A 14,190-nucleotide genomic window follows, 5' to 3' on the forward strand; every position below is an offset into this window, starting at 1 on the left:
AAAAAAAAAATAAAAAAAATAATTATAACGATAGGGGTGCCTGGGTGGCTCAGTTGGTTAAGCGTTCGACTTCTGCCTCAAGTCATGATCTTGCAGTTGAGCCCCATGTCTGACTCTTGCTGACAGCTCAGAGCCTGAAGCCTGCTTCAGATTCTGTGTCTCCCTTTCCCTCTGCTCCCCCTTCCCCATTTCTCTCTCTCAAGTAAATAAACATTTAAAAATTAAAAAAAAAGAATTATAATGCTAATCTCTGAAAAGGGTACTCATTGCCATCTTAGGCTAAGGCAGACCAGTAGTGGAGGAGGGGTTGGTGCAGCCAGACAAGGGTTCCAAGGAACCTGAGTCAGAGCCAGCAGGTACTTGGGGCTTTCACGCCTGTTGGGTGGGCAGGGGATGCTGATGAACCAAATCTATGTACTTTGCATCTGCCTTAGGATAAAGCTCTCAGGTAATTATGGGCTATGTGCCTTACATCTACAATCCCACTTAATTCTCCCTACAACTCACTTTTGTAGACTAAAGATGAGGCTCAGGTCATACAGGTGGCAATTAGTGGAGCTGGGTTGGTACCTGTCAATCCCGCTCCAAAGCCTGGCCAATTAATACATGCTTCTGCTGGGAAGTCTTGGAGGGGCTCTCCTGTTTGTTCTTGCAAGTCTCCCTTTTGGCCACCTCGAGCTCAGGCTGATCATGAAGGCCGGCCAAGAATTAATCTAAGTCAATCACAAATTTACCCAGCACCTGCAGAACCATGACTCTCACAGGAAGGAGCTTAAAAGTGGATGTCTCCTCTTTCTGTCTCCGTTTCTACTTTCTGAGGTTCCTCAGGGTTCAAGCCTCCTCTATCTTCTCTCTGTACCCTCCATTCTCTTAACATTAACTACCTCTGTTTACTGACGGCTCCAAAATACATCTCCAGGTAGTCCTCTCCCCTGAGTGCCAGTGTCCTGAACCCCATTCTTGAACTTCTCACAAACCTCCCTGAAACAAGACTTCCTTACTCAGGAAATGGCACTCACATCTACCCATCTATCCTCCTCATATCCAGACCCTCAATGTGTCCTAGCCTCTGTCTCCAAAATCCATCTTAAATCAGTCCACTTCTCTCCATCCCCATCACCACTTTGTTAGCCTAAGTCATTATCACCTCTTGTCTTGCCTTCTGGCAGACTGGCTTCACTGTGTTCTCTCTATAATGGATTTTTAAAAATTTTTTATTTATTTCTAGGAGAGAGAGAGGGAGAGAGAGAGAGAGAGACAGACAGACAGACAGCATGAGCAGGGGAGGGTCAGAGAGAGAGGGAGTCACAGACTCTGAAACAGGCTCCAGGCTCTGAGCTGGCAGTCAGCACAGAGCCCGACGCGGGGCTCGAACCCACGAACCGTGAGATCATGACCTAAGCGAAAGTCGGACGCTTAACCGACTAAGCCACCCAGGCGCCCCTCTATAATGGATTTTCTACACAGTAGCCAGAGTAATCTTTCAAAAAAAGTTAAAACCAGTCATGTCATTCTCTAACTTGGACTCCTTTGCACCACTGTCGAGTAGAACTTTCTGCAATGGTGGAAATATTCTATATTCATACCAACCAACATTGAAGCCAGTAGCCACATGAGGCTATAGTGTACTTGGAGCGTAGCTGGTATGACTCAGGAATTGAAATTGAAACTTGATTTTTAACTGATTAAAAGTGAGACTAAAATACTCACATGTAGCTCATGGCTCCTGTCCTGGAGATCACAAAGTGTCTCTTATCACAGTTAGAGGAAAATTGGAATTCCTTTCTTTGAGCTATTAGGATGTGCTTTTCCTGGCCCCTGTTTCTGTCTTTGACCACATCCCATGCATGCTCTCTGCTCCAGATATACTGGTTTCTTTGCACATCTTTAATCACCCCAAGCACTTTCCTCATTCAGGACTTTGTAATGTAAGATGTCTTTGGCCTCTATGCTTTTCTCTTGCTTGTTACATGGTTGGCTTTCTTCATCTTTAAGGGACCTCAGCTTAAATGCTGCCATTTCAGATTATCTTTCCAATACCATACTTTTCTACTGAACTGGTTTGAACTGGTTCATTTTTTAATAGCATTTGTTACAAGCTGTAATTACATTTTAATTTTTTGTTTGATTCATGTTTATATTGTACTCTGATGCACGGTCATGACACCTAGAGGCTGGCACTTAGTAGGTGTTCCTTACAAATATCAGCAGCATCAGTAAATAAGAGAACAGGTCCCACAGTGTAAATGCACCCAAATGGGGCTGAGTGATGGGACTAAATAAACCCTTTCTGGTATCTCAGTAATATGGAAAAGTACTGTAGGATATGATCCATTTCCTCAGTGGAACTTGAAGATTCATTTCTGTTTGTTTGAAAGCATTGGACTTTGGTACTTTTAAATTATAATATGTGCACAATTTTACTTTTAATACCCTTGTAGGATCCTAAAGACAAAATGTGTCCCACATTTATTGGTTTGGCTCTTTCTACTTGTAGAGGAGAATAACGTACAACTTTATTAAAATTTTTAGAACTCTAGTAGGTGGTATTGATAACTCATTGATTTATTAGCACAGTGGGGCCTGGTTCAACAGAGCCACAACTTCTCGGGCTATCTTCCTTGTTATCCTGGGTGTGACCACACTTACAGTTTAGTATTAGTTTTGACTAAGGCCCTGAAACTCTGCATGCCTACTTGTGGTGAAGATCTCTGAGTGTTTGACAAGTTGCTTGCAATACTGGATATTTAATAAAGCATATACACCAGGTTTTGTGGGAGTTATGAAGAAAGCTGCCCTTGATTTCTGAGACCAAATGTAAGTACTCAACAAACGGTCTGATTTAGATTAAGCTTCCAGCTCTCAAGAATGTGAGTTTATTCCTATCTGGTCTAGGTATATCTTGACCTTATATCTGAAAGAAGAGACTTGAAAAATGAGTTGTGACCTCTTCTGTAGTCAGCATCTCTGACCAGGCCAGGTATAGGATCTTATCTCTAAGGCAAAAACCTTTCTCAAACCACTGAATGGTCAGCTGTCACTCTTTTCTGCTCCATGGAGACAGTGGGCTGGAGTAAGAATATCAGGTATTTTGGTTTGAGTGCCCCTGAGGCAAGGATTTAAGTGTAAATTATTCATTTGGGAAATAATAGCAGGAAGTACTAATGGAAGAGTAGGGAACTGAGATGTGGAGGCTGCCTAAAAGGTGTGCAGGTCAGCCACCCCTCTGGCCACCAGGGCTTATTCCCAATGGGAAGCTGCATAGAAATGAGTTTGGCCACCTGTGGGGCAAGAGAGTTGGGTATTTACACTCCCTGCCCCTCATGAGTTATTTGTTGAGGGCCACTCTCTGGAAGGAGCTACACCTCCCCTCATACTTCAGCCTCCTGTGAGCCCCAGGCAGAGCAGGCTCCAGCCACCAGAGAAAGCCATCAGGCAAAGAGGTACAGGTTTTGTGGCTGGAAATCGGGCAGGTGAACACTGAACAGGTGAGAACAGCAGTTCCATGGTTAGGGTCCAGATGACAGCAACTGACTGATCAGTGTATAGATATGTGAATGTATGTTTGAGAGCAATGCAGAGGAAGTTTAGGTTTCCGTGTGGTGCAAAGAAAGCCCTATATGCCTCTGTGGTATGTGGTAGTGTTTGGGTACATGTCTTGGTATCCAGTGTGTGACAGTGACATGGAGAAGCCAAATGAAAATCTAGTGCCCATAATGAAAATTTGGAGGAATCCAATAATTTTTTCCAAAGCACTAAATGTGTAGTGAATGCCACGAAGTCATGGAAAGAATAGTACTACGAGAAGGAGATATTTTGGAAATACTAGCTGCATGCTAGGGACTCATGGATTATCTCGTTTAATCTTCACAAAATTCTATTAGGTACATACAATTATCACCTCTGTGTTTTAAGTGAGACAACTGAGGTACAGAGAAAATTGAGTCACTTGCCAAAGGCTACACAGCTAAGGGAAATTAGAAATATTCGCATCTGACCTCTCTGTTTTACTGATGGAGAAACTGTGCCACGCAGAGGCAGTACCTCATCCAAAGTCACACTAGTTGCTTTGGGTCGGGGTAGTGTTAGAATCTGAGTACTCAAACCCCACCATGCTCCCTACTTGTCAGATTTAATCACATATTGATGTCTCCCCTCTAGCTGTTCCATGTGTAGAGGGTGTTAAGGATGCATCATGGGAGAAGTGAGTGAGGAAATACCATGCGTGGTTTGCCACCTACCTGTTTCCCTTCCATTGCTCCTCTCATCTCTTTGAATGTTGAGGTGAATTCTCCGATGAAGTCATGTTTGCCATTGGAGTCCCAGTCCCATACTATGCACTGCAAGAGAAAGGAAGTGATTTTTCAAAAAAAAAAAAATAATAAGAATAAGAATGCATCCACAGTAGCTGAAGACAGTGTGAAATTTATGAGGAAGAACTGATGAGAGATGCCAAAAGCCAAGCACTCTTGGATTGTAGCATTTGGGATGTGGTATCCCTTTGGTTTTTATAGTCTTCTTTTTTTTTTTTAATTAAGTTAAAAAATTTTAATTCCAGTGTAGTTAACATACAGTATTATATATTAGTTTCAGGTGTACGATATAGTGATTTCAACAATTCTATACGTTACTCAGAGCTCATCATGGTAAGGGTACTCTTAATCCCCTTCACCTGTTTCACCCATCCCTCCACCCACCTCCCCTATAATCATCAGTTTGTTCTCTATAGGTAAGAGTCTGTTTCTTGCTTTGTCTCTCTCTCTTTTCCCCCTCTATTTGTTTTGTTTCTTAAATTACACGTATGAGTAAAATCATATGGTATTTTTCTTTCTCTGCCTTCTTTCATTTAGCATTATGCTCTGTAGATCCATCTATGCTGTTGCAAATGGCAAGATTTCATTCCCAGGGGTTTTTAGAGTCTTTACTTGGCCTTGTTTCCATAATCTCTCAAAGCAGCCCTGTGACTCAGCAGTGACTAATAATTTGCCCATTTTTCAGATAAGGCTAACAGGACCAAGAGGATATGAGTGTCTTACCAACAGACTATCTAGTGAATGGAAACCTGGGATGGGAAGGCAGATGTCCTAAGTGTAATTCCAGTGTTTTCCCTATGGCAGAGAGCCTCCCTGGTCTACAACTGGAAACTGATGCCTGACTCCGTGTCTAGCTTCTACAATGCAGTTTATGTTTAATGATTTGAATGGGACAATGCTAATCACATTTTCTTTTCCTATTTTTTTCTGAAGACAAAAGCGTGATGCTAATAATAATGCATAAGAAGGCAAACAAGTAAAGTCTTTAACTGTATGCATATGAAAAATAGGTGGAAAATGGTGACAGGTAAGTCACACTGGTAAATACCAGGCATCCATCACACATGAGACACTCACTTCTACCAAGAAAGTTCTTTCAAGCAATATTAAGTTTAAATTCTGGGCATGCAAGCAACACTCTGTAGAGTGACTCAGATTAAATCAATAGCCCTCCATCTGTTTGGTTATACATACACAGGTGAAAAAGGAATTCTCCATTTTTCCCAGGGTACAGGCTGTGGAATAAGGTCTCAAGCACTGTAGACGTCATGTCCCTATCTTAAGCTAGTAATTTATACCGAGGGAGTCCCAGACCTCAAATAAGACTACGACAGCAAAACGGACCTTTTACTCCAAAGTTTCCCCTGGAATATTGGGGTTCTAAGAGGCAACCTGGTCCTTCCTCAGGATGCAGACCCCACTAGCTGGTCATGCCTGAAAAACCTGACCTAACTATTCACTGATATGCAGGATGCCTCAGACCTAAAATGAATTGTGTACAAAAACAAACATAATTCCACCCCCACCCCCACCCCACCGCATTCATTCCTGCTCATTTATTTTCTGTCATGGCGAATTGTGCCAACACTCAACCAGTTGCTACAAAGAAAAAACTGGATGTCATTCCTGATACCTCACTTCCCCTGGCTCTCGCACCAACTCCTGTGCATTCTGTCCTGTCCTCTAACTATGGCTGGACTCCAGCATTGTCACCTGCATCACTTGGACGGTCTCCTTGCCCTCTCTCTTATGCTTTCTCCCTCCCACCCCCCATAATTCACCAATCAGGCTAATTTCCTGCTTAAAATAAAAAGACATATAGGCTAACAGGTCTTCTAAGGGCTTTCATGATCTGACTTCCTGGATATCCTCAAATTCACCCTTTATAATCCATGTGTACAGCATTTTAAATTTTATTTAATATGAAGTTGGTTGGAATAAAAAGCATTTGCTAAGAATTTTTTTTGAGGCATCTTAAAGAAAAATTAATTTCTTAACTTTTGCTTTCTCTTTTAAACGTGGAGGCTATGGTAGATCATTCTTTTGCTTGTAAAACATATTAATAAGCCCTTTGGTTATGAAGGAGATTATATTAGAATAAATAAAAATGGAAAAGGTTAAGACAAAGGTAGCTCAACTGCTCTGCTGAGTAAAGTAATGTCAAGTTGAATTTTCCCTTTGCAACTAGAGACACAAACATGGGGCCCTGGGATGTAGGGTGAGAAGAAATTAGGCAAGGATTCATCAGAGGGCTGAAGATGGGTTTGGCATTGGGGTGGGGGAGGTAGGAGACAGGTAAGGAACTTTGGAAACTGTGAGGTCTAATTTTCAAGGTCAAGTCATTTGGGTATCTCTCCCCTCAGGTGCCCTCTCTGCCTCCTCTTCTCCTGTTATTCCTAAGACTCTAGTAAATCTGCCACCCATTAAGCATTATGCTGGTGGTGGCTTGGAGCATAAAGGAGTGGGGCATGTTTTGGGACAAGTAGATTAGACTGCAGTGTGATATAGTCCTCAGGGATTAAGAATTGGGGATAGAAGGGCTGTGGAGGGAGAGCCAGACAGATGACTGCGAGGAATGGAACCCCACAGACACACTGGGGATGGTATCAATTTCTGGAATAAATGGAGTTAGAACTCAAGATACCCTGTTTAGATTCTGAAAGAAACTTCAACCCCAAGAAGTTGGAGAATTACAATTAAAATAGAGTTGAAACCATTATTCAATTTGCACTAACTTTATGGTCATTGCCTTTTTACTCAATTGGTAGGTGCTAAAAGTAAACTGCAAATAGTATCTGTTATGTCAACCTTAGTCTCTAAGTGAGGGAAATGTGCAGCAGAGCCCCCGGATGATCCAGGAGGGACATTTGTGTCTACAAGAAAGGATTCACTGCTGTTTTTAGCCACTGAAATGGTTACAGCACAACTTAGTCTGAGAACCATTTAAAGCACTCATACAAAAAGGTATTTCAATTTACTTTGTCTGACCCCAAAAGGGGGGACACAAATTTTGTGAGGAAGTTACAAAACAGTAACAAAGAATTATACCTGTCCAGAAATAAAGTCATCTGTGTAAGAGTGAGTGTTTTATTGTTGGAAATATTCAAGAAGAAACTGCAGGACTATACCCCCAAAACATGGTAGAGAAAGTCAAGTGGAGAATGTTATAGAGGATTGGGTGGGATGTTCTTTTGAGTTTTCTTCTACCTTGGAGATGCTAAGGTTAGTTGCAGTTGTATAGGTTGCAAAATAACATCAATGAAAGGCTTAGCTCCTTCTGGTGGAAATGAAAAGCAGTGCAATGTTTATTAGGAGTGATAAGAACTCCCTTTTTAATTGAAAGTGGGATGAGGTTCTACCCCATTTATTCCAATGGCCAAGGGAACCATCAATGATTCTGCCATTTGGAAAAATCACTCAGAATATGTATTGTAAATATCAAGTTGTTGAACACTGTCAGTTGATCTGCATTACTTACAACCAGGTGCTTTTCTCCCTGTTTGACAGTCCCTCTTTACTGACTCTCCCACCTTACACATTAATGACCCAGACCTGGACACAGAAAGAAAGGGCAGTTCTTGGGACCCTGTCTTTAAGGCTCATACCATGGCCTGATAGTAAATACAACCATGGGACACCTGAGTCTGGTGCTCAGCTACTCTTTTACCTTTGGGGAGGAGCGGATAAAAAGATGAAGGGGCAGGAACTCATGAGAGAGAAGTGGAAGCAGCCTTGGGAAAGAGCTAGGAGTCCCTTCTTCCTGTCTCCCTAGTCAGAGGAGAATATAGAAAAAGCAAGAGGGGGTATACCCAGTACATCGGTCTGTCACAGAATCTTAGGCAAAAACCACATGTCACTCTTCTTTTGCCTTAGATTTCCTGTCATGCTTTAGTTAGTTAGTGTCCCCTCCTTCCACCTGCCAACCACAGCATTCAGGATGTTTGTAATGTGCTCTCTCTCAGGGGCAGAAAGGGAGTGACCACTGAAGCCCCACGGACTGGAGGATGAGTCAGGCTTGACGAGACTCTCATCCTGGCCTCCCCAGGACAGGCCCTGTCACTTATATGGGCCCTGCTTCTTCAATTGGATAGCACTTCTCATTATGGCAGATGCAGAATTCTGTTTTGACCTTTTTCAGAAGGGACCTTAAAGGAAGAAACAGTGAAGCAGAAAAACAAAAACACTTTTTCCATCTCTCCCTGCCACGAAGCTGGCTTGTGACAGCTTTGAGGCAGCTGACAGAGGAACACATCTTGGTGCAGAGTAAACAGATCAACTGCCCTGCAGAAAAACCGAGACCGAGGCAGGATTCTTGGTGTGAATCAATAAGGAAGCCTTGACAGATCTGTGAGAGATCAGCAGCTGGAGATTCTATGAGGCAGAAGCCTCCTCAAGTCCCTGCATCTCTCAGTGGAATTTAGTATGCAGTCTTACACTGCCTGAGCTCCACAGACAGTCCAATCAACCCCTTCATTTTACAGAGGAGGAAAGGATGGCAGAGAAGTGAAGTAGCTTCTGTGAGTTCACCCAGTGCGGGAATGGGACTAAAATCCAGGTGTTCCTCATTTCACAGCAACCACACAAATGGAAAATTATAATAATTACAACATATATAGTGTTTACTGTGTACCAGACACTATTCTGAGCACTTAGTTTATATATATTAATTTTATATATGAAAAAATACATATCAACTCATTTAATACCCAGAATATTGTTATGCTCATTTTACAGATGAAGAAATCGAGATACAGAGAAGGAAAGCAAGTTTCCCAAGACCACTCAGCTAACACTAGATAAGCTTTGAACTAAAAGAAGTTCATAGCATATCTTAACTGATCATGTTTTATGAACTCGTGCCACTTAGTTTATGGTCTTTAGTCCTTTACAATAACCTTGAAGTGACAATATTATTATTACCATTTATAGGTAATTGCCATTCACAGGCTTAGAGGTTAAGGGACTTGACTGGACACCCAGAAAGTGAAAAAGATGGATTTTAATCCGGGTGCCTGGTGCCACAGGTGATCTATTTTCTGTTACACCATACTGCCTCTTAATGGAAGCAGAAATTCAGAATTTAGGTCTTGTTAGTTTGCTCTGTGTAAAAAACTCCATTCTGTGATTGAAACTATAAATGATTAGGATTCTCTGAAGCTCAATAAACACATCAAGCAACAGAGAGAACCTGTTCACTGTTCCGATGCGAGGGGTTGCATGGACAGCAGTGTGTGCATTGTCTCTGGGGTCCTTAGCTTGGTCTGTGAAATGCATGGAGATGTGTGTCTTGTGGGTCTGCACTATGCCATCCTGTTCTTATTGGACGTTTGCATTGAGCCCATTAGAAGAAAGATATGCCAACTTATTGTTCATTAGCCTTTTGTGATGGTCAGTTTTATGTGTCAACTTGGCTAGGCTACAGTCCCTGGTTATTTAATCAAACATTAATCTAGGTGTTGCAGTGAAATATTTTATAGACACAGTTAATCAGTTCATAGTCAGCTGAATTTAAAATAAAGGAGACTTTGTGGTTCCATATGAACTTTAGGATTGTTCTTCTACTTCTAAAACAAAAACACATCATTGACATTTTGATGGAGACAACATTGAATCTATAGACCAATTAGAGTATTATGGATATTTTGAATGGTATTAAGTCTTCTAGTACATGAACACAGAATGTCTTTCCATTTATTTGAGTCTCCTTTAATTTTGCCAGTGTTTTGTAGTTTCCAATGTGCAACTTTTAGCCTACTTGGTTAAGTTTATTCCTAAGTGTTTTATTATTTTTTGTGTTATTGTAAATTAAGACTGCTTTCGTTTTTAAAAAACTTTTATGTTTATCTATTTTTGAGAGAAAGAGACAGAGCATGAGCAGGGTAAGGGCAGAGAGAGAGGGAGACACAGAATTGGAAGTGGGCTCCAGGCTCTGAGCTGTCAGCACAGAGCCTGACACGGGGCCTGAACCCCACATGGCCTGAGCTGAAGTCTGATGCCCAAGCACCCCAATAAGACCGTTTTCTTAATTTCCTTTTTTGATGGTTCATTGTTAGTATATAGAAACACAACTGACTTTTGTATAGTAATTTTGTATCCTGCAAGTTTACCGAATTTGTGTATTAATTCTAGTAGTTCTTTTTGGTGGAGTCTATAGGGTTTTCTACATATGGGAATCATGTCATCTGCAAAGAGATAATTTTATGACTTCTTTTCCTATCTATATATCTTTTGTTTTTCTTTTCTTTTCTTTCCTAATTGCTCTGGCAAGGATTTCCAGTACTGTGTTGAATAGAAAGGGTGAATCCTTATCTTGTTCCTGTAAGAGGAAAAGCTTTCAATTTTCACCACTGAGTATGATATTAACTATGGCCTCTGTACTTTGGAGGTATATTCCTTTATATCTCATTTGTTGAGCATTTTTATCATGAAACCGTGTTGAATTTTATCAAACTAGAAGAGTCAAAGCAATCTTAAGAGAAAACAACAAAGCTGGATGCACTACCATTCTAATTCCAAAATACATCACAAAGCTGCAGTGCTTAACGCCGCATGGCACTGGCATAAAAACAAACCTGTAGGCTAATGGGATAGAACAGAAAGCCCAGAAATAAATGCATGCATATATGGTCAACTAATTTTTAACAAAGATACCATGAATACACAGTGAAGGATACTCTTTTTTTTATTTAAAAAAATTTTTTTTTATTTTTTAATTTCTGAGAGAGAGACAGCACCCGCAGAGGAGGGTCAGAGAGAGAGGGAGACACAGAATCTGAAACAGGTTCTGGGCTCTGAGCTAGCTGTCAGCACAGAGCCTGACGTGGGGCTCGAACCCACGAACCGTGAGATCATTCATGACCTGAGCCGAAGTCGGACGCTTAACTTACTGAGCCACCCAGGTGCCCCAAGGATATTCCTTTTAACAAGTGATGCTGGGGAAACTAGATATCCAAATGCAGAAAGAAAAGAAAAAAGAAAAGAAAAGAAAAGAAAGAAAGAAAGAAAGAAAGGAGGGAGGGAGGGAGGGAAGGAAGGAAGGAAGGAAGGAAGGAAGGAAGGAAGGAAGGAAGGAAGGAAGGAAGGAAGGAAGGAAGGAAGGAAGGAAGGAAGGAAGGAAGGAAGGAAGGAAGAAAGAAAGAAAGAAAGAAAGGAGGGAGGGAGGGAGGGAAGGAAGGAAGGAAGGAAGGAAGGGGAAAGGGAAAGGAAGGGGAAGGGAAGGGGAGGGGAGGGGAGGGGAGGGAAGAGAGGAGTGGAGAGGAGAAGAGAGGAGAAGAGAAGAGAAGAGAAGAGAAGAGAAGAGAAGAAAAGAAAGGAAGGAAGGAAGAAGGAAAGGGAAAGGGAAAGGGATGGGGAGAAGTTGAGGGAAAGGGAAAGGAAGGGAAGGGAAGGGAAGGGAAGGGAAGGGAAGAAATTTGATTTCCACCATTTCTATGCACAAAAATCAACTCAAAATGCATTAAAGATTTAAACATAAGACGTGAAACCATTAAAATTACAAGAAGAAAACATGGGGCAACTTTCTTGACATTGGCCTTGGTAATGATTTCTTGGATATGACACAAAAAGCATAGGCAACAAAACCAATGTCAAACTAAAAAGCTTCTACCCAGGAAAGGAATCAACAAAATGAAAAGGTATCTTCTGGAACAGGAGAAATACGTGCAAACTACATATCTGATAGGGGTTAATTTCCAAAAAAATTATAAGTATCTCCTACAACTCAACAGCAAAAAAACTCCAAATAGCCCAATTAAAAAATGGACAAAGGACTTGAGTAGATATTCCTCTAAAGAAGATACACAACTGGCCAATAGGTATATGAAGTGATGCTCAGCATCATTAATTATCAAGGAAATGCAAATCAAAACGATAATGAGATATAACCTCACATCAGTTAGGATGGCCATTATTTAGGAAAAAAACCCGCAAAATATGAAATACAAAAGATAATTGTTGGCAAGGATGTGGAGAAATTGGTACCCTTGTGGATTGTTGGTGGGAATGTTAAATGGTGTAGTAGCTATGGAAAACAATATGAAGGTTTCTTAAACAATGAAAAATATAAGTATCATATGATCTAGTAATTCCAATTCTGGGTATATATCCAAAAGAATTGAAGTCAGTATCTTGAAGACATCTGCACTTCCAAGTTCACTGCAGCACTATTCACAATAGCTAAGACATGGAAACAACCCAAGTATCCACAGACAGATGAATGAGAAAGATAATGGGGTACATACATACAATGGAATATTATTCAGCCTTAAAAAAGAAGGAAATCTTGACATTTCTGACAACATGGATGGATAATGTAATAAGTAATATAAGCTAGTCACAGAAGAACAAATATGGCTTGATTCTACTTTATGAGGTATCTATAAGAATGAAAATCATGAAACAGAGACTACAATAGTAATTGCCAAGGGCTGAGGGAGGTGGGGGGAGAGAGAAGGTGTTGTTCCATGGTTATAAAATTTCATTTATGCTACATGAATAGGTCCTAGAGATCTGCTGTAAAACATAGTCTCTATAGTTAACAATATTGTATTATGCACTTCAAAGACTTGTTGAAAGGCTAGCTCTCATGTTAAGTGTTTTTACCACAAAGACAAAAACCAAGGATACAGGATAATCTGGGAGGTGTTGGATATGTCTGCCATTTTGATTATGGTGATGGTATCACGGGTGTTTGCATATGTCCAGTTTCATCACATTGCATGCATGAAATACGTACAGTTCTCTGCACAGTTCTATTATCAGTTATATCTCAATAAAGCTGTGAAAACAAAGTAAAGGAGATTTTCCTTGATAACTTGGGTGGGCCTGATACTATCAGTTGAAAGGCCTTAAGAGCAGAACTGAGGCTTTGTTGAGGAAGAAGAAATTCTGCCTTTGGACTGTAACTTCAGCTTATGCCCAAGAGTTCTGACCTGCCTTTCCCAACGCCTTGCTCTAGGGATTTCAGATTTATTCAGTCACCTCAACAACCATATGAACCAATTTCTTCTAAGACATCCCTTCAACTATATCCCCCAGCAGTTCTGTTCCTCTGGTTAAGCCTAATGGACACATCTTTCTTCATCTACTTCCTTGCATTCATATATTCACACTTAGAAGTGAATTTTCAGGGACAATTGGTGTTCCCTTACCGAGTGGCTAACATTTATTGAACATGTACTTGGTCCCTGGAATTGTTCTTTTTTAAAAAAAATTTTTTTAAATGTTTATTTCTGAGAGAGACAGAGCATAAGCAGGAGAGGAGCAAATAGAGAGGGAGACACAGAATCTGAAGCAGGCTCCAGGCTCTGAACTGTCAGTATAGAGCCTGACGCAGGGCTCAAACCCATGAACATTGAGATCATGACCTGAGCCCAAGTTGGGTGTTTAACTGACTGAGCCAACCAGCCCCCCACCCTGCCTCCCAGTCCCTGGCATTGTTCTAAGCATTTGATGTGGTCAAACTCATTTGATCTTCAAGGTAACCCTACTAGTGGAGAGGTTTTATAATTGTCTCTACTTTATAGATGAAGAAACTGAGAAACACAGAGGTGAGTTATCTACTGCTGGTACAGAATATTCAGTGTTCAGAGTATGGCTGACTTTGACATCAGAGTTCCTAGGGTCAGAATCTGATCCAGTTCCTGGTGGGGAGGGGCGAGCTGTCCAAACCAGGAACATAAAACTATATAACTGTCACTGATCACTGCAGAATTCTCATAGATGAAGGAAATTTGTTCTTCCCTTGACTTCACATTTTAATTTTTTTTAACATTGTATACTTGCCAATTTGTCTGGATGAAGCAGAATTCACTGTCAAATTTCTCTTAGCTCCTTAGTCACACCATCCCCTTAAGCTTCCACTGCAATCTGTTTATAT

General features: G+C 41.0%; 1 protein-coding gene across 1 annotated transcript in view; it reads right to left on the bottom strand.

Moving 5' to 3' along the window:
• CPNE4 (copine 4) overlaps window positions 1-14,190 on the bottom strand; it is a 462,890-nt gene that overhangs the window by 41,430 nt on the left and 407,270 nt on the right. The window contains exon 8 of the mRNA XM_077752280.1: window positions 4,242-4,340. Within this exon, the coding sequence (XP_077608406.1) occupies window positions 4,242-4,340 (99 nt within the window). The remainder of the gene's footprint in view (window positions 1-4,241; window positions 4,341-14,190) is intronic.

The sequence above is a fragment of the Crocuta crocuta genome, unplaced genomic scaffold (assembly GCF_008692635.1).
Source record: "Crocuta crocuta isolate KB4526 unplaced genomic scaffold, BGI_CrCroc_1.0 scaffold580, whole genome shotgun sequence".
NCBI classification, from domain to species: Eukaryota; Metazoa; Chordata; class Mammalia; order Carnivora; family Hyaenidae; genus Crocuta; species Crocuta crocuta.